The 19775-nt window shown below is 48.0% G+C and overlaps 1 protein-coding gene across 2 annotated transcripts; it reads left to right on the top strand.

Moving 5' to 3' along the window:
- Window positions 1-10882: 10882 nt before the first annotated feature.
- Window positions 10883-18154, top strand: DDX52 (DExD-box helicase 52). Of its 2 annotated transcripts, XM_068415591.1 has the most exons (15): window positions 10883-10986; window positions 11174-11414; window positions 11749-11879; window positions 12078-12263; window positions 12521-12664; window positions 13331-13442; window positions 13732-13804; window positions 13957-14160; window positions 14513-14603; window positions 15116-15238; window positions 15467-15617; window positions 15743-15818; window positions 16388-16459; window positions 17006-17098; window positions 17637-18154. In XM_068415591.1, exons 1-15 carry the CDS (start codon window positions 10900-10902, stop codon window positions 17716-17718), a joined length of 1866 nt encoding a protein of 621 aa, XP_068271692.1. In that variant the 5' UTR covers window positions 10883-10899; the 3' UTR covers window positions 17719-18154. The 2 variants fall into 2 exon arrangements, with proteins under 2 accessions (XP_068271692.1, XP_068271694.1); XM_068415593.1 differs by lacking the exons at window positions 16388-16459; window positions 17006-17098; window positions 17637-18154 and adding an exon at window positions 16292-16367.
- The last annotated feature ends 1621 nt before the right edge of the window (window positions 18155-19775 follow it).

Raw genomic sequence — 19775 nt, 5'->3', positions numbered from 1 at the left:
CTGCTTTCGCACATAGCAACGGGATCTGATTTTCCACAACATCCCGCCGGCCACCCGCGCGCCGAGCCCGGGGAGTCGCCAGAGCGAAGCCCAGCGCCGCAGCGAGGAGCCCATCAACCCGAAACGGAGCCGGAGGCTCGAGCCTCCCCGTCGCCCTTCTGCGCCCCACCGGGACGAGCCCGGATTCATGGGGTGCCCACCCGGGACCGTGCCTCTCCTCCCCTCCGCGCAGTATTTCCAAGACGTGTCTTGGGGGATTTTTTTTTTTTTCTTAAGTATTTGCCTTCCAAGAGGCCGTTGGCTCTCCCGAGGAACCAGGAACAAGCTGTACTGGGAACTGGCAGAAGGGAAAGATGGATAATATTTAAGTTATACTCCTCCACCCGACGGACTGAGAGGGACTTGGGTCTGTTACTTGGTGTCTGGAAGGAGGAATTGCGTGTGCTGTTGCACTGAGCCAATTAAACTGTAAATATAGGTACAGTCTGCTCCATCCTCGCCCTTCCCTGCTCCTATACATAGAGATTTATATAAAAGAGGTAAATTTTGTCCAATGGATGTAAACTACTGTAATTAAGTGCAATTCCCCCATCTGTATATATTGTTCCCAAATCTCTTCTCTTTCTCCCCCTTTTTTTTTGGTAAAGGTCAGAGCTGAGCATGGTTTTGGTTTTGTATTTTTCTTCTTCATTTAAATGAGTTAATTCATGAGGAAAGAGCTGGGCCTGTGCAAGGACGCTGGTCTGGCAGCACTGGTCTCTGCTCTGTGAGAGGACGGGCACACACGTGTCCTCTGCACGGCGATATCCCACGCGAGGCAAGGGCACAGGGCGAGCTGAGCGGAGCCCCAGCAGGACCAGGACGATCCGTGCGGGGACAACTGCTGCTATGGAGATCTCGAGGGACTCTTCTGCTTTTGGGGACTCTGCGACGGGCTGCGGCGGGGTGGGGAAGCGCTCAGCAGCCCGGTGGATACATCCAGACCGCTGGAAGCGTTCAGCATCAGCAGTTTTCTGGTGAGCCTGTAGCATTTGCTGCTACAGAGGCGAATGAGGCTGCAAGAAATTCTGGTGAGATCTTCCTCAAATGGGGTTCAGAGACCATCTCCCTTTTCTCCCTTCCTTGGGGTGCAGAAGGGACTGGGCGCCCAGTTACTGTCTCATCTCCTGCTCAGTGAACGGCCAGTGCAGGTGGCTTATTTTCTGCGATTTGTGGGTTGCTGATGAGCCTGGTTGGCTCCACCCTTACCAAGAAACACCCTTGTCCTCGTGGTGTCAAGATGCAGCTGGATGGACGGGCGCTGGGCTGTGATGTGAACACGCCAGTCCGCGGTCCCCACCGGCTGCCTGCCTTGTCTCGCCTGGCAGCAGCTCTTGGAGGAAAAGCTTTGCAGCAAGATCTCCAGCTCGTGAATGAGCCCACCTCTGTGGTGAGGGCACATCCCAGCTGGGCACCCGCTGAGGATGCCAGGCCCCACACCTCCAGAGCCGTGAAGGGGTTTAGGTGCCCAAGTCCTACCTCCCAAAGCCGCGGAAGCTGTAGAAGGCATCGTCTCCCCTCCCGAGAGCCTCCATACCTGCTCCCCCTCGGCAATGGAGCTAACGCTCCTCAAGTGTGTACATTTTTCTTAACCTTTGCAGTGTGTGCCAACTGCTGAGGCTGATTTGGAGAGGTGGAGAGCAGCAGAGGTGCCTGTGGATGGATGACCACTGCTAAAATGAAAAACACTGGATGATTTCTTTGGGGCAAGAAAGGCCCTTTCGCTCTGTATTTGTACAATGCCTAGCGCAGTGGGACCCTAACCCTTGCTGGGACTAATAGGAGTAGCCCTGTGGTGAATAAGTCATCATGAATCGGAGACCGATATTCAGAATGACAATTTAATGTATACCATAATTAAATACCATTTCTTCTGACTCGTTGCTGCCGTGTGGTCTTAAAATTCCCCGGTCATCATCTGCCGTGGTTTGGTGGATGTCGGTCCAGCGGGAGGCAGGGACGCAGGCTGGTGGCAGTGACATGTCCCTCCTGCTGTCCCCTGCGATGCTGATCTGGGTTTCTACCTGCCTGAATGTGATGAGTCAAATATTTAATACGAAGCCTCAGGAATCAGCCCAAAATAGCAAGAGGCTCTAGGAGGTTGGGATACCCATGTCCTCACCCTCCTAATGATGCACTAATGGTGTTGCCCTTAGTCCAGCACAGTTTATTCCTCATCCTCTGCTAACTTTAGCAGCCAAGTGTTAAGCAAACCAATTAGGAGCCGAGTGCCAGACAAAGCCAAACCCCATCCGTTTTGGATCTGAGCCCGTGGGTTGGTAAGGCGCGAGGGGGAGGCGGGAGGGCGTGCTGCGGGCGCTGTAAAGCTTTTGGGGATCTTTGCTTGAGAAGAAATAATACAGCCAGGTGACTCAGAGCACATCAGCAGGAAAGGGTGGCCCTTCTGCAGATGCAGTGCAGGGCTTTGGTTTTAATCACCTTCAAAAACGCCTGGTTTTGGTTTGGCACATATTTTTTTTCATAAGTTAAGTGTGGGCTGCTGTGGGAAAGGCTTTTGGAGCAGCAACCTGGTGCTCACCTCTATAGCCAGAGCAGGATGCTCCGATAAAAACCTTCCCATGGAGTTTCTTTCTTTCTGTGAGCTTTAGCTGACCCAGACAAAAACTGGAAGCACAAAGCTGGAAGAGGTTGGGAAGCGTGAAGGCTGCTCGGTCCCTTTTGTGCAGACTCGGAAGCAATGCTCTCTTTTAGCAAAATTGGGAAAGGTGCAGGCTTTATCCTGAGATCCCCTTGGCACCTTCCTGCTCAGCAAGTCCTTTTCAACACACCTGAATGCCAGGCTGAGCTCTTTTCAAATTCTGCTCCTGAATATTGCCTTCCCAGCAGTGCCTCACCGGTCAGGGTGGAAATGACTTGGATTCTTCTAGTTATGCTGGCTGTTTTGCTCCATGAGTGGCTCGTGAAGGTAACTGGGCTCAGCTTTCCCCAGCTGATGCATATCCAGCATCAGGTGGAACTGGTCCTGCAGAGGAATGGGTAATCCAGCGGGAAGCAGAGGGGAGAGGGAGGCACTGGATAACCTGCTGCATCTGAGCTGAGGCTCCAAGGGAGTGGTACCTTTTGGGGCTTGATTTCTGCACCAGCTTTAAGACAGGCTCAGGCTGAGAGGCATGGGGTTTGGGGTGTGAAAACTATGTGTAAAGCACTGTTTGGCGAGTGGCACGATAGCAGGGCTGCTCTCCAGAAAGCCCTGCAGAGAAGGTAAGTGAAAACCTTGGGGAAGGGAGCCTCTGAGATGCAACCCCACCAGAGAGGGACCTGGTGAGGGAAGGGGGGACCAAGCAGAAAGAAAACTGGGGAAAAAAGGCATCCAAAGACAGACACTGATGGAGAAGGTGACTACCATGGAGCAAAGAGTGTGTGGCAAAGCAGGCAGGATAGAGTCAATAATGTGAATGGAACAAATGATTAAGAGCAGATAGTATTTACCCAAGAGGTGTGAATTCATGAAGCTGCCAAGCAGCTCGTTGTGTGCCGTCACCCGCCCCTGGGTGGCAGGAGACAGGAAGGTAGAAAGCATGACGGGTTGCTAGAGGATGCTGTGGATGCTACGTACACCAACGTGTTCATGGCTTTAACCTCTGGCTGAGGAAACCTTTCTGCCCTGGAGGAGCACCACCCAAAACTGCTTCCCTGGGCAGCCTCTGCAGCAGCTGGGCTGGGGCTGTCCCTGCCCAGACCTCACCTTGCGCTGGAGAAGCACTGGGCGGGCTGTTTGCTCCTGCAGACGCCCTCGCTGCCTCATTAAGTTGTTGGAAAATACGATGTAATGTTAAATGAGGCTCCTGGAAGACATTTTTTCTCTCGCGTTCCTGTTGGGCGCGTTGTGTTTGTGCGTGATGCAGTTGTTAAGGAGCAAAGAAACGAGCAGGAACACAACAAAGTTCGTTTATGACCAGTACAGTTTGACAGGGCTGGGTGATTATTTTACAGTACAAAGCTGTTCACAAGGGAATTCCTTGCACATGAGGGTTGCAGGCTGCCGTGAGGCATTGTCGGTCATGCTGTATGTTCATAACGAACTGCAGCCTCCTTCCTGGCAGAGCACAGGGATGCTGCTGCATTTAATTTGAAGCACAGATGTTAGCACGAAGAAAAAAAATCCCCCAAATCCCAGCGTTACCGAGACCAGGGAGTAACACCCAGGGTCAGGGCTGTCGTGGCTGTCTGTGCTGCGAGGACCCGCTCTCTCCAGGGATGTATCGCCCAAAGCTCGCTGTGTTTCAGTGCTCCTTCCCTGACCGGGATGCGCAGGCTGTGGGGCAGGAGAAGGGCATGGATGGGCACGGGGAAGCCCTGAGAGGTGCAGAAGTGGGATGGGTGAGGGCTGGGCAGGAGCATGACCTCTCCTTTACCTCCAGAGGAGAGTGCAGCCCGGTGACACCTGCCTGGACGGGTAAATCCCGTGCCCTGGCTGCCTCCTGTTTGCACTGCAGAGCCGGCGATGCTGCCAGCGAAGTCACTGGGTCAAAATCAGGTTAGCGCCGCCCTCACCGCCTGCCCCAGAGCCGCGATAGGGCTTTATCAGACTGCGAGCACGAGCCCTCGGCGTGGGGCTGCGGCCGTCCCCGGGGAGCAGGGCTCCCTGGTGCTTATCACCTCCGCAATTGTGGGGAGGAAAGGAGCCAGAGAAACCCCGTCTGGGGCCAAACCCTGCGTGCCAGCTGCTGGACAGAGGGCTGGGCACCCTGGTGCTGGGCTCCCCATCCCCAGGTGCATGATGTCAGCCCGGTGGTGGTGCAGACCTCACTGCCAGAGCAGTGCTGGGGCTCAGCAGCCATCCCCCGTGCCCCAGTGCTAGCCAGGCTCTGGCCCTGCCATGGCCAGTCCAGCTCTAAGCATGCAGATTGCTAAGGAAGGCCCAGGCCGTCCCCATGGAGGAGCAGGCATCCTGCTGGCCAAGATGGCCACAGCCTCTCCAGGGATACCGAAATACAGACGAGCTATTTCAGCAACTTTGAAAATGTCGTTTGGCGCGCGTGTACACGTAACACGCGGTTGCACAACAGCACCCGTCTCCAAACACGCCGTCTTTCCAGACTTGTTCTGCCAGTCCAGCCAGATGGCCGGATCTGCTGGAAATTTCAGCAGGAAAACCAGCAGCAGCGGTGTGGGGCTGTGCTCCTGCACCCCGCACACCGTTGCCCAGCGCTCCCAGCGCTGCCTTCCTGTGCGACGGGTCAAAAGGGAAAGCGCTGTCAGTCCCCTGCGGACAGCAAACACGCTCTGCCCTTTGAAGCCTTTGAGCGGATTTGGTTGGGCTGGTGGCAGAGTTTGAGGAGTACACAGAGAGGAACGCAGAAAGTGCTTGCGTTGGGAGGCTGGGCTGTTTGCAGACGTTGCCAGCTCCCCGCCGCGCTGCGGTCTGGCCGCGGGAGCAGGTATACAGAGCTGGAGGAGTCCCTGCGCCAGGCGAGTGGCAGCTTCAGGCAGCGTGCGCTGATCCCGTCTCCTGCTGACGTGGGGTTTCCGTGATGTGTTTGCAGGAGGTCTTCACAAGTCTGTGAAAATGTGAAAAGGTTTGATGGGGGGAGAGATGCGAGTCATAAAGACCAGCAGAGAACAGCACCGTAACAGTTTACTGTCCTAAACCAACACACTGCTGCCAAGCACCTTCAAATGCTCTCAGCGGCCGGAGAAAACCTCACTCTGTCTGCTCCAGTGCATCTCCAATTGCTCCCGCAGCTCTGGGTGCTGTGACCTCCCCGCCTGCCACTGCACTGCCCCGCACCAGCCTCCCCCCAGCAGCCAAAGGACCTGCAAATCTGGGGGCTCACCGGTCTGCAAAGATCTCAGGGAGCCTTGATATCCCACCGTCCTCCTACCACGACAGGCTGATATGTGCAATGCTCCACATCCCACGGTGCAGCCAGCAGAGCTGCCACGCCAGCTGCAAGCACCAGCAGGTCCATCCCTGCAGAGTCTGGCCAGCAAACCTCGTGAGCCACTTCACACTGTTTGCTCTGCAAAGCTCCTTTGCAGGCAGACACGCGAGTGACTCGCTTGCCTTCCCACTGCGAGAGCTACGAGATCTCCCGTGCAGATGAGAAGGCCAAGACACCACCCTGGGTCCTCCGGGCATAAAGGATGGATGCTTTGCAGAAGGACTCTGGTTTTGCTGCGTGTGATCAGGTTAAATGTCTGGCGTGAAGACTGAGCCACGGACTGTATTACACGGGCCAGGGAGCTGCGCTAGCTACTCCTCGGTGCAGACAGGTAAACACCAAAATAAAAGCTCAGAGTGGACATTCCCAGAGGCAGAGACCTGTGGGAGGCTCCGGGGCTCAGCCGGCACAGGGAGCCCAGCTCCCCTGGGTGCCTGCAGGGTGTGTGTTCGTTTAATCCCAAAGGGTAATTTTCCCCTCTGTGGATGGTGGAAGGCAGACAGGTCCTGCGGCAGCACCGGGGCAGAGGAGCAGTACGTGCTGTCACGAGCCAGCAACGGGAGTGCTGTGGAGGCCACCAGCACTAGGGCAGGGGGAGAGATCTCTGACCCCCATGACTTTATTTCTCTGATCCAGGGATAAAAGTTAAAAGCCAAAGAACTCAAATGAGCGCTAACGAGTTGTCCCATCCCAGTACGTGTGTGATGCAGAGCCACACAAAACCAGAACCTCAGACATTTTGTGTTATTGTCTAATTCAAGGAGCTTTGATTTTACTTTTGTATTCAGCGAAATTAATTCTCTGCTCTGTAATTAATATGCTGCTCAAATGGATTCTTAATTACAGATAAATCACAAATCTACACACTCAACTGTTATGCTTTTCAAGTAATAAAAGAGATCATTTGTCTTCCTCAGATGAACAGAGACCAACTAGCACACCATTTCCCCCTTTATGAAGAATTCATTTGCCTTAGAAAGAAAGTCTTTAAAAAAACATTGCAAGGAGTTCTTGAATAGGGGATCAAAGCTCCCACACTGCTGGAAACCATTTTTGCTAAATAAGATGTGGGCAAAGGAAAAAAAAGTAAAAGTTTTTTGGCAGTGGTGGGGATTACAACACCCTTGGGAGGGACAAGGACGTGGGGTCAAGAAGTTGTGACCAGGTTAGCAACAGAGGGAACAGAAGGGGAGGACAAAGGAACAGAAAGTGGAAATGGACAGATGAATGAGGAAGCATGTTTCTTTGCCGAAAGAGAATGGATGCTACACCAATTCATACTGAGAGCTAAAGGATGAGGGCCTGTTAATGGATTGGGGGACACAGCAGGGATCAGAGGTCACGAGTGCACTCAGCTGGGCTAATTGACTGTTATGTGCATATTAGCGATGATAATTTAGTAGGATAGCGGGACGTGGGGAGCAGATATGCAAAAGTTCCACTGACAAGCGCCGTCCTGTAATTTCTGTCTTACACCTGCTAAATGAACACGCGTACACCAGATCCTGGCCTTAGCCAGATCTTCAGACACTTCAGGAGGGGAGTCCCCGGCCACAGGTGAGCATCTCTGACCTGACCGCGTGTGTGATGAAATAACCTTGCTCATCAGATTTGCTGTGCAATCTTAGGGCATTTTATTTCAGTCCTACGTGTTGGCCATGGCCCAACGATCTGACCAATGCATCTCACCTGGGCTGCTTCTACACCATGGCAGAGGTCCCCAGAGCACCCCGTGGGATGGGGGAGCTGCTTCGGGGTCAGGATTGTACCCTGCTATTAACCGCCTGCCTGTACCTGCTGCGGTCCTGGGGCCTGTCTGCAAGGATAACAAATGAAAGGGGAAAACCATAGAGCCTGGGTTCTCCCCCACGTCCCAGTCCAATCCACAGGCGTCCTGCCAGCAGCTCCAGGCAGAACAAGGCTAGCACTTACCCTCCTCTGCTTTAACTTTATGCCAGCCCCTGCGTGTCCGAAGCGCTGTGTTCCTCAGCACGTACAAGCAGGTGCAGGGGGTTAATGTTAAGACCACAAGATGTTCCAATAACTACTGTGTTCCCCCTCTTTGAGCTTGGCTGTGGCTGTGGGGTGTTGATGCCCTCCTCAGCTGGCACAGGCAGCTGCCTCCTGTTTGCTGCGGTGCAGATGGAGTGAGAACGCCCTGGCAGGAGGCACTGTGCTTTCTCTTCACTAGTTTGGATCAATTATAGGGAACAAAGCAAGTCATCCTTTGCCTTGTGGTGTTTCTGCAGCATGCACCTGAGAGCGGTCCTTCGCTGGGAGGCTTTAGGTCACCTTGCTTAGCAAACCAGGAAAAACACAGAAAAAGAGTGAAATCAGCTCCAGCCCCAGACATGGAATCAGTTTTGGAGGTCAGGTGCAGTTTTGAGCGGACTTTTGTGGAATCGAGATCCAGCACGGTGAGCACTACTAATAAATCAGGATTGCCCAGGTTACATCAGGCTTCTGGAGCATTAATCACTGGGTCCGTGGCTGGGCTGAGCTGAACAGCCCATGCTCCTTCACCGCGCGCACCCTGCAACGGCCTCGCCAGTCATCTGGTGTCAGTGCTGACTCGGCAATTAGCGCCAAGTAATTGATAGAGCAGCACTGGGGATGCAAAGCTAAACCTGACACTGTGACAAGAGCGGTTTTGCTTTGCCTTAACTTAAGTTGCTCCATTTTTGTATTTCACCAACTTCTCCCTTTCACCCCAGCACAAGATATGACCCCTCGCAGCCCGAGTCCCGGCGCTGGCCCCTCCAACAACTCCAGGGCAGATTGACTTCGTCGTAGGGCGGCTCGGCCCCCAGGGCTGCACGTGCTGGAAGATGGGAGAGTGCTGCCGGGGGCTGCTCCTGCTGCGGGTCCCCCGCTCCAGGCACACGGCTTTCTGCCTGCCTGGCACCCCGTGCTGCTGCCTCAGGAGCAGAGCTCCTCACTCCTTACACAAAGGGATTTCCCAGTCGACTGATGAAGAGAATATTTCCCATTTCCTCACTCTTGAATCTGCTGACAGTATCTCTTGGTGAGTGATGGATATTGAAGATGATTTATAGTTCTTTGTTACACAAATGCCTCCACATTCTTCCCTGTCTTCTCACAGCAACCATTAGTCACTTTTCCCAGCGGAAAAGCAAGAGCCTTAGCCCAGGAACAGCCCAAAGGAAGCGGCGTCGAGTCTTTCTCCTGCACTGGCTTTATTTGCTGTAAATAAGCCATCGTCAACGGCTTGGCTCGGGTACACCACCGAGGGAAGCGCCAGCGTCGTGGTGCTCCGCACGCACCCAGGTCTCCATGTGGCTGCTTCCACCTGTCTGCCGGCAAGTCAAAAGGTTGGCAAAGAAAAAGCACTATAAATCAGTCAGATAGGGGCTGCGGGGAGGATGGCGTTTATGCAATTTTTCATCTCAAAGTTTGTAATTAAAGTAGTGAATGTTACAGGAGGAACGGCCATTGCCTGTATCTCTCAGGGCTCTCGGATTTTGGCAATGTAAACGTTTAGCCCTTCAGACTTTTATTACATAAAATAGTTTTTGTAATGCTGTTGTTGCTTAATTGGATTTCTGTTTGTTTTACTTCAAAAACACCAGGAAAAATATCTGTATCGTTTGATCTGATACAGAGTACTAGGAGACTTACCTGTACTATTGGGTCTCACAGTTTATCATAATGAATAAATACATGAATTAAAGAAATTCTGATCTTAATCTATGAAAAGTTTCTTGATGGCCCTGAGCAGCTGCGCCAGTTGCTCGGTTGCTCCTGCCATTGCCTCTAGCATTTCTTTCTTCAAGCACAGTTGTGAGGCCGGATTGTATCAGTGGAAATCAAGGATTAAACAAATTAACTGGCCACATTCCTGACTTTAATTTAGGTGTCACTGGGACTGCTAACCGGCTTCATGTCAAACGCATGCTCAAGTGGTCCATCGATGGGGCTCTTAAAATCAGGAGGGTAGTGCAGGACTGAGCCCTAAGTATTTTTTAACAAAATAGGTTTGAATCAAACCAAGAGAGAACATTCCTCTGCTTCCACAGGGAAAGGCAGAGCCACTTGTTGCAGATCACAAAGGGAATTCCTGGTCAATCATGAAGAGAATATAAAACAAGGGATGAGCCAGGCAATGAAAAGTGCTAATAAGCCGCCGTTTTGCCTCCTCAGAAATATCTAGGGCCTAAGTTTACATCTCCAAGAGGCAGAGTGGTTGTGCCCAGCAGAGCTGATAATCTCTGCGTGGCAGCGCTGTGATGGATAGAAGAGAGGTCAGTCCTTTGAGACCAGCTAATGATACTGTAAATCACCAAAGCCCAGACATGTGCGAACAAAAACTTCCCACAAAAAAACTTTTGTCCTCTTATTCAGCTGAGCCGCTTCTTAAAAATCGGCGAAGCAGTCGGTGCAATTAACTTGCCATCAGGAAGACACAAAAGGACAAAATGCCTGTAAAGATGTAGAACAGTTTTATGGCTCAGCTGCCAGATTTATTTCAGATTTGTTTAGGCCTTGTGCAGGTGATTAAAAATTTGGGAAAAAAAAAAAAGGAAACAAGGCATGAACAAAAACCACTCTGCTGTGGGTCCCTCCTGTCTGGCCCCTTCTAGAGCTGCAGTAACGGGGTCTGGAAGGGGCCGGACGGGAGGGACCCAGAGCCACATCACTGGCCCAGAGCCCCCCGAGCTCTGCAGCGGGGAAGGAGGTGGCTGCTTTCCACCCTCGGGCTGTGAGGACGGCCGTGCCCGCGGCAGTGTGGCTTCTCCCGGTGCCCGGGCCTGGCGCGGCCTACAGCGGAGGGCGGCCTGGTGGAGCCTAACCGTGCGGTTGCCATGGCAACGCGCCGCCATGACACTCCCGCGAGGTGGTTGCTGTGATACCCAGACAGGGACGTCATCGGCCCCGCCCCCGCGCCCCGGAAGTACTCGGTACTTCCGGCAGGGGCCGCGGGGAAGGCAGCAGCATGGAGGCGCAGGAGCTGTTTCGGCGGTTGGGTGCCGGGGCTCGCTTTGACGTGCGGCGCTTCGGGCTCGATGCGCGGCGCTTCGGGGTGCGGCGCCACCCGGGAGGAGGCTGGGACAGGCCCGGGCACCGTTGGCTCCGGGACGCGGGTCCACAGACCCCATCCCTTCCGTGCGGCGGCACCCTGGGCCCACCTGCGGCCCTGGGGTGGCGGTCGGGGAGGCGCTGGGATCTGGCCAGGGCGTCTCACCGTTTTCCCTGCTCTCTTCCCCCAGGTGATAAAGGGGAGCGGCGGTGGCGTCTCGCTGGAGAGCCTCGACTTCTTCGGGCGCAAGGAGGGACCCCCCCTGGGGTCGGCAGAGGAGGGCTGGGGGCTCGTAGGGGCTGGAGAGGAGGTGAAGGTTGGAGAGCAGCAAAAGGAGGATGGAGCAGGGGAAAACGGCGGAGACGTGGCAGGAAAGAGAAAAAGGACTGCAGAAAGCAGTGGAGGGAAAAGAAAAAAGAAAAAGACACGAGGTATTTATAGATGCATATGTGTGTCATGGACAGAATACCCTGATGAAGTTCACGCTTCTTACTTGTTTCACTTTACTTTAAATCTGCAGGTATTGTAGGTCATTTTACCAGAGAAAAAAGGCTTCTGGGTTCTTTGGCTAGCTTGTGTCAGACCTGATAAAATAATTAGGCCAAGATCTGGTGTTAAGGCATGGGGATGTGATTGCCATGCTTCTGGAGTCTTCATCAACTTTAGTGAGAATGAGAGAAAAAAGGTTTTGAGGTGACCTTTTTTACCAAATAATTTTTGATGGGATTTTACTAATGGAAATTTCAATTTTTCGAAACTTTCCAGAAGCAGAGTTAATGTCAGAGTTGTCAGAACGTAATGGAATAAAGTGGATGTCCTCTCTGGAAGCAAAATTCGAAGATGAAAAAGACAAAAAACCTACTGCGGAAAAACTTGAACGCTTGAGAAAAGGAAAGGTGGGACCACGGAATTCTAATGTAGCAACAGATCACTTGGTTTCTGGGGGTGTTTCGTCTGAAAATTGAGGTTCATTTATGGTAATTTCTCTTGGGAGGAGTGTGAGTGAGTATGGGGAAAATAACAAGATGAATCTGTATATGTTTAATTTTATGCTGTCAGAGAAAGAAAGAAAGAGTTTGTGTTTTGCCTTTTAGGTAAACCGCTTCAGAAATCAACACAAGATCAGTGTTCAGGGAACAGATCTGCCTGACCCAATTGCCACGTTTGATCAACTTCAAAAGGAATACAAAGTCCACCCTAAAATCATGGAGAACATTCAAGCTGCTGGCTTCCAGGTCCCAACACCAATCCAGATGCAGGCTATTCCCGTCATGCTTCATGTACGTTTTCTGGTATTGCATTTTACTACAGGGTGTAGGGGGAATTTGGAGAGTGGTCTGTCTGGAGGGTCGTGGCAGTTGTTAGTTGCACAGCTTTAGAGGTAGATCAACTGCATCAGAGTTCAAAATGTAGCCATTACAATATTCTATCTCTTGGGTTAGTTTGTAGCATTAATATTTACATGAATGTGATTTTTGGTTTGTGGGGTTTTTTCTTTTTTCTAGTAAATATAACACCCTTCTTATTTTTCTTACAGGGTCGGGAACTTCTAGCTTCAGCTCCTACTGGGTCTGGAAAAACACTGGCATTTTGTATTCCTCTATTAACGCATCTGAAACAACCCAGGAACAAAGGATTCCGAGCTCTGATCATATCGCCTACCCGAGAACTTGCTAGCCAGGTGTGTGTTGAGGGGAAAGGGGTTGTTGTCATGTTGATGTACTTGAAAGTTTTCACTCTGAATCAGTAAAATAGCAGCTTAGTAAATTATTTTTTTCTTTATTACCCTTAGACATCAGAAAAAGCTGATTTAAACATTTCTTTTAAGTCTTTTGTCTTCTGGGAAATAGCAACATATCTAGCATCTCAATCTAATCTAGATGATTAGATTAGAGGCTCCAGATGCTTTGATCATATTTTAAAACTGCCTAGTGCTTAGGTGCTTTTAATATCTACCTTCATATTTGAGATTGCTACAAGAGATTTATCTGTTCGTCCCAAAACAGAATTTCAACGAGTAACTTCATAGTGAAGCTTTGTTATTAAACTGAAATAAGAATTACAGCTTTGAGCAGAGTTCCATTTTTATTCAAATGGGAGAGGGAGCTTATGGGAGCTACGTCGTTAAGAGACAAAAGGTGGTAGCCACACCTGTGAGAGTTTTCAAGTGAATAATACACGTTAGAAAGCTGCATTTTATTATGCTAGGAAAGCTAGACATCTTTCTCTTAACACTGAAATCGGGGTGATGTTTGAAGCTCGATCTTCAGGATTGTCTGCAGTTTTTCTGGTTAGAAAAGCCAATCAGCTCAGTTTGAAAATTTAATCTCTGCTGCTGCCTTTTCAGACACACCGGGAGCTGGTGAAGTTGGCTGAGGGGACAGGCTTCAGAATACATATGATCCACAAGGCAACTGAAGCAGCAAAGAAGTTTGGGCCCAGGTCTAATAAGAAATTTGGTAATTGTTTTAACTACTGAAGTACTTCTGAAAATTTCCAGAATGTCACTGGCTTTTCTCTTCTGGCCTGTGTGGTTTCAAGGAGATTGGTTAATGCCACTCAAGATGTGCAATCTATTGCTCAACACTAAAAAAGTAGCTGGCATGGAAGAAATAGGAAGCGAGCCTGACAGTGGACCTTGTTAAATTGTACCTCTGGCAGATTGGTTTGGAACTTGGGTTTCTCAGGGCTCTGTTAGTCTGGTTTATTTTGTGTGTTTTTTAAGGTTTTGCTTTTTTTCCCCTATAGATATACTAGTTACTACTCCAAACAGACTCATTTATTTGCTGAAGCAGGATCCTCCAGCAATAGACTTGACCAGGTACTGAGAGTCTTTATCAAATCTGGCTTTGCTGTTGGCCTTGCCACTGAAAAGTGGATGTGTGCGTAGTCCTTGCATCTGTAATGGTCTCTTAGAACTTTTGCCTTCTCCACAAGAGACTCTTACTGAAAAGAAATCCTCTCTGTTCCTAGTGTGGAGTGGCTGGTGGTGGATGAGTCAGACAAACTGTTTGAAGATGGCAAGTCAGGGTTCCGAGACCAGCTGGCCTCCATCTTCCTGGCATGCACGTCTCACGTGGTGAGAAGAGCCTTGTTCAGCGCAACCTTTGCACGGGATGTAGAGGAGTGGTGTAAACTCAACCTTGACAGTGTTGTTCTGGTGTCTGTTGGAGCAAGGTAGGTGTAAAGTTGTCCTCTGACTCTCTCATGGTTTTTTTTTGCCTTTCCTGGGGAAATTATTTGCTTTCTTTGCTTGGTTGTATGTCTCTGTTGTTAGTCTTAGTACTGCAGGTTGGGTGTCTCAAAAAAATTTGTGTAGGCATACAGATCTTTCTTACGTATTGGGGAAAGTGTTGTTTTCTTCTACCCATTACTTACTACCCATCAAATAAACATTAATCTTAGAAGCGTGTACTGGTGAAATAAGTTTTTTGTGCAACGTTTCTCATTCACGAGGTAACGTTTTATGTTTTTTAGTGTTAATAAATATATAAACTGTAGCAAGCTTCTGTTGGATTTCTGGTTTCAGAAACTCTGCAGCAGAGACAGTAGAACAAGAGCTGTTGTTTGTTGGATCTGAGACAGGAAAACTAACGGCAATGAGAGAGCTTGTTAAAAAGGTATTTTGGGGAGATTGAATATGTTCTGCTTACTGCTGAACTGAGCTGTGTGTTCTGTCACACTCATAAGTACCCAGGGCAAAGACTTCTCTGTGACACATGTTAAACTGTTGCCCAAATCTGCTGTACAAGAGGGCGTACTCTGCCTGTGCAAACTGAGCGGGTTCCTCATTCTTGGTTATATATTTGAGTCCTGCTTAGGAGCAGTTTGTATGAACAGTCTGTTTAATTTTACTTGCCAGTGGGAGTGGGTTGTTCACACTGGGTGGAAAAAAAATCTGTTCGTTTCTGGGGATTAAAATGCAGCCTGATGCTTAAGTTAGGAACTGTTCCATCAGAGGCAATGGAGCTGAATTTGCTTAGTTCTGACTCCTGAAGATTTGCCTAGTCAAAAAAACATCCTCTGAGATGTAAAATACTGGGGCTGGTTAAGTCTCTTTAGTAGCTCAGTGACTGCAACCTATAATGGTAGGAAAAGGACCTGAACCTTAGACAAGCTTATTCTTTTGCAGGGTTTTGCTCCTCCGGTCCTTGTTTTTGTACAGTCTATTGAGAGGGCTAAAGAGCTTTTCCATGAACTTATTTATGAAGGCATCAATGTGGATGTCATCCATGCAGACAAAACTCAGCAACAGGTAGGAGGATATAATTTCTTTTCAAGTAACACTTTACAACACTCTTGCTTTTACCTTTCTTTCTAATGTAACTTCAGGTAACTTTGACAGTAAATTACTGCAGGTTTTTGTTTAGAGGTTTAGTTTTATTCATTGCATATATCATGGCAACTTTCAGGAAACAAGTTCAGTTCCTTTCTCAAATTGATTATTAGGCTGTTTCCAAGTACCTTTCTTTTCTTTTCCTAGAGAGATAACGTAGTACGCAGTTTCAGAGCTGGGAAGATCTGGGTGCTCATCTGCTCAGCCTTACTAGCTCGAGGGATTGACTTCAAGGGAGTGAATATGGTCATTAATTATGATTTGCCAACGAGTGCTGTGGAATACATCCACAGGATAGGTGAGTGATTGTTCACAAATTATGCTAGCACACATCAGGAGGCTGGGGCTGTGAAGAGGAAGAGAATAAAGAGATATTTAAAGTAAAGTAAAATCTCTACTCTTTGCAAAATTTGTGTTTGACAGGTCGTACTGGAAGAGCAGGGCACACAGGAAAAGCGGTCACTTTCTTTACAGAAGATGATAAACCTTTATTACGGAGGTAAATTGGAAACATGACAGAGCAAAAATGGTTTCTGTGTTTTGTGTACTGTACTGCTGAACCATATGGTTGTGTCTGGAACCACGCACCTCGTGGTTGAACCTCGCTAAAGGGCAGGTTCAACAGTCCTTACAACTAACTTTGCTCGTTTGGTTTTCCTAAATCATTTGCCATGTAGAAAGTATGACTACCTCATGCTGTGCTTTAGGGTTTTTAATCCAGTTCTTTAACTTACTTGTGTCAAAAATTAACTTGGTATCATTCTCTCTTTTGGCTTATTGCTTTTTCTTCATCTCCATGAAGACCATACTCACCTAGAGTTTCAATGTGTTTAAACTATTCAAGTGGAGTCATTAATTTCATTTAAGTCTTTTGTGTCTTTTTGTTTCTTTCTTACCTTACTTCAAACTCGCTTTTGTGACTTTATTTTTTTTCTTTAAAAAAAAACAAAACAAAAACCAACAACAAACCAGCCAGTTGTTGGGGATTGCTGTTTTCCACAGAAGATGCTGATCTGTTTTCCAAGCACTCACTGCTGGAGTTAATCTCTTCCCTCCTCTCCTTTCCAGTATAGCCAACGTTATTCAGCGAGCTGGCTGTCCTGTGCCAGACTACATAAAACACTTTCCCAAGCTGCAAAGGTATGTTCAGTTGAATAGTTGACCAGTTTGTTTCCCATTTTAAAAGCCTGCATGAGTGGTGCTGGGTGTAGAAGGGTTACAAAAGATCTGGTTGATTCTCAGCTTACACTTTTCCTGGAGTTAATTATTTTTCTATGAGATCTGCTTTAGACTTCCTAGGCCCATACTCATGAATTGGGCTTCTGATACATGAAGGAAGGTCCTTTACTCTTTTGAGTTACCTTTAGAAAAATTTGTGAAGGGGTGTATGCATATGGATAAACATTTTTTTAATTAGCACTTCTTTTCATGCATTTTCATATAGTTTCTAAAACTATAAATCCTTATATATATATGTTAGACTTAGATATTAAAATAAAGTTTGTTTGAATGTCTTGGAGGTAACGTGGCTGAGCTAATCTTGGAATAAACATCACTGAAAATATATTCAGACCCATAAATCCCTAACAACCAGTAGAGGTTTTCATTATCTGTTTTATTTACTTTGGATATTAATTTTTGCCCTTTAAAGTAATTTAATCTTTCTTCACTAAATGTCATTTGCAGCAAACAAAAGAAGAAATTCATTAAGAAACCATTGACAAGAGAATCCATTTGTACCACCCCTCAGTGCTTCTTAAAAAAAGCCAAAAGAAAAATGTAAGTAGATTTTCTTTTACAAGAGGAGGTAAGAGATGCCATTTATCCAGAAAAGGCCCAGCAAACATCCTCCAAAATAACCAATATTTGTTGGGATGGACCGCCCATGATGTCTACTGGAAATGGGATTAATGCCATCAGTTTGCCTTACGTGGTGCCGTGTATCGGGTGATAGCAAGCTGAGTTTAAACCACTGGCCTTAAAGCCAGGCTTCTGCCTAGCTATCATTTGTCAGAACCTATCTGCTCCTCTTCTGGCGAAGGGCTGGCTTTGTTTTTAGTGCATGGAGTATTGATACAAGAAGCAGGTCTTAAGTTGTAATGACCAGAGCTTACGGAAGTCTGGTGTATAGCAGTTTAGTGTAGTAGAAGTGGTCATAAAGAACACCATTACCCACGCTTCGGAGTGTTGCTACCGAAGGATTTATGTTCAGCTGCACTAATATGACATAAAACGACTGTCTGTGTCACTGCTCTATACTCCATCTTTTTTTATATGTTATGTTCAGGTGTATTTGTCTCCCATGTGTTTCTTGTAGGAAAACTACAAAGGAAAATGTTAAGGAAAAAAAGAAAGAAGATAAAAATGGCAGTAAATTACAGACTGTTTCAAAAAGCTGAATAGCAACAGACTCTTCGTGAGCTGGGGCTGACATCTCTGTCCATGCTGAAGAGCAGAAGAATGAAGTTAGCAGCAAAGGTGAAGGGAGAAGAATATTTCTTCTTATGTTTCCTTTGGGGGAGGGTGGATGTTGACATGCGAGAGAGCCTCTACTGAAACACCAGTGGCGGATTCCTGAATGCTTCTCATAGAAGCTGGAGTGTGAGCTTGCAGTGAATGCCTTGTGTTTCTGAACAATAGTTCCAAAATAGCATCCATTTGTGTTACTAGCACACAGTTTTGTATTACTTCTTGGAAATACTGTCAGTTCTGTGTTCAGATCATCCCTAATATGCTGGTCAGACTTCCAGAAGATTCAGTGGCAGAAAAAACACAAAGCTTACTGTTAGGCTTGATAAATGCAGCTGTCAAAGACTTCCCTGGACACATTAAAAACCAAAACAAAACCTACCCACTTGTATGTGGAAGTAAAGCCTTGCTCCTCCTAGTTTTTTGCTTCTATAAAATCAGTTTGAAGTAACTTTATAATAGTCTCTAAACTCTAGTAATTTTGTACTGTTTCATATTTAAGCCTCAAAACAGAATAAACAAGGTCATAAAAGATTCTAATACAGAGACTGGCCTGTCTGTAGAGCCTGATGGAACAGGGCTGCAGTCATTATTCCTCAGCCTGTTACACATTTTCCACCTCCCCATCTGCTAATTGTGTTCTCAGTCCACTGTTGTGTCAGAATTCCGGTAATGCAGGAATGGCTTCTCCTTTGCAGCTGTAATCCTTCTTTAAGCAAGCGTTCCTGTACAGGATTGTCGTCTTGCTTTGTCCTACTGAATCCAGTTTGGAAATGGCTCCCAGGTCTGTATAACTCATTTACAGCAGAGCACTGTTACTTGCCCAAGTGACGACTGAAGTTCTGTGATAAACTGTTGTAAGACACTGCAGTCTGTTTTGCTTGTTCCTGAGCGAGGCTGAAGCTGAGTTGGTTTTGCTTTGTTTGCAGAATTGCATCTTATATTTGGGTTATATAGGAACTAATGTCTTCATTTTGACATCTATGAACAAATTTGCCTGTATATTTTAATAAAAATGCAGTCATATATTCTGATAAATACCAAGTTGCCTGCTGCAAGATATTGATGACAGGTACGATGTGGAATATGTTTAACAATTTGAGTAAGAAATTACCAATATTCACCTTTAAAGGCACTGCTAATACATTGAATAGATGTGCTTATTCCAGTAGGGAGAGTGGGAGACAAAACAGCTTTTGATCATGAGCAGCTTTGTGCAATTCTAATTCTGCAGAAGGTGCCACAGTTCTCTTTTTGAGGGGCTTAGTTTTAAAATGAGAGCTTAAATTTTATCTAGCTCTTTCTCTAAGGCTGGGTTTGATTTTAATGTGATTTTGAACACCGATCCGTAGCTTATCAAGATGTTTAAGCAGTGGCCTTTCTCAGGATTTACTCCCCTGTGAAGTGCTGAAAAGCTGTCCGACTGAGTACCATCTTTGCCTGAGGGTGAAGAACAACTCCAGGACTTCCACGCTTTGTCATTATTTTAGCAAGTTTTCCTGACCTTGGGAAGAGAGATAAGCTGCTTACACACAGCTGTGTGATCATTTAGTAAATCATACAGCACCTCCTCAGGAGCACTTCATAGAATCGTAGAATGGTTTGGGTTGGAAGGGACCTTTAAGATCATCTACTCCCAACCCGCCTGCCACAGACAGGGACATCTTTCCGCTAGACCAGGTTTCTCAAAGCCCTGTCCATCCTGGCCTTGAACACTGCTTCTCTGTTCCAGTGTCTCACCACTCTCACAGGAAATAATTTCTTTCTACTACCTAAACTACATCTCCCCTCTTTCAGTTTAAAACCGTTCCACCTCGTCCTGTCACTCCATGCCCTTGTCAAAAGCCCCTCTCCCGCTTTCCTGTAGCCCCTTCAGGTGCTGGAAGGTGCTAGAAGGTCTCCCCGGAGCCTTTTCTTCTCCAGGCTGAACAGCCCCAGCTCTCTCAGCCTGTCTCCAGAGCAGAGGGGCTCCAGCCCTTGGATCATC

This window comes from Nyctibius grandis, chromosome 18, assembly GCF_013368605.1.
Source record: "Nyctibius grandis isolate bNycGra1 chromosome 18, bNycGra1.pri, whole genome shotgun sequence".
NCBI lineage: Eukaryota > Metazoa > Chordata > Aves > Nyctibiiformes > Nyctibiidae > Nyctibius > Nyctibius grandis.
This window is presented reverse-complemented; position numbering and strand designations above follow the sequence as displayed.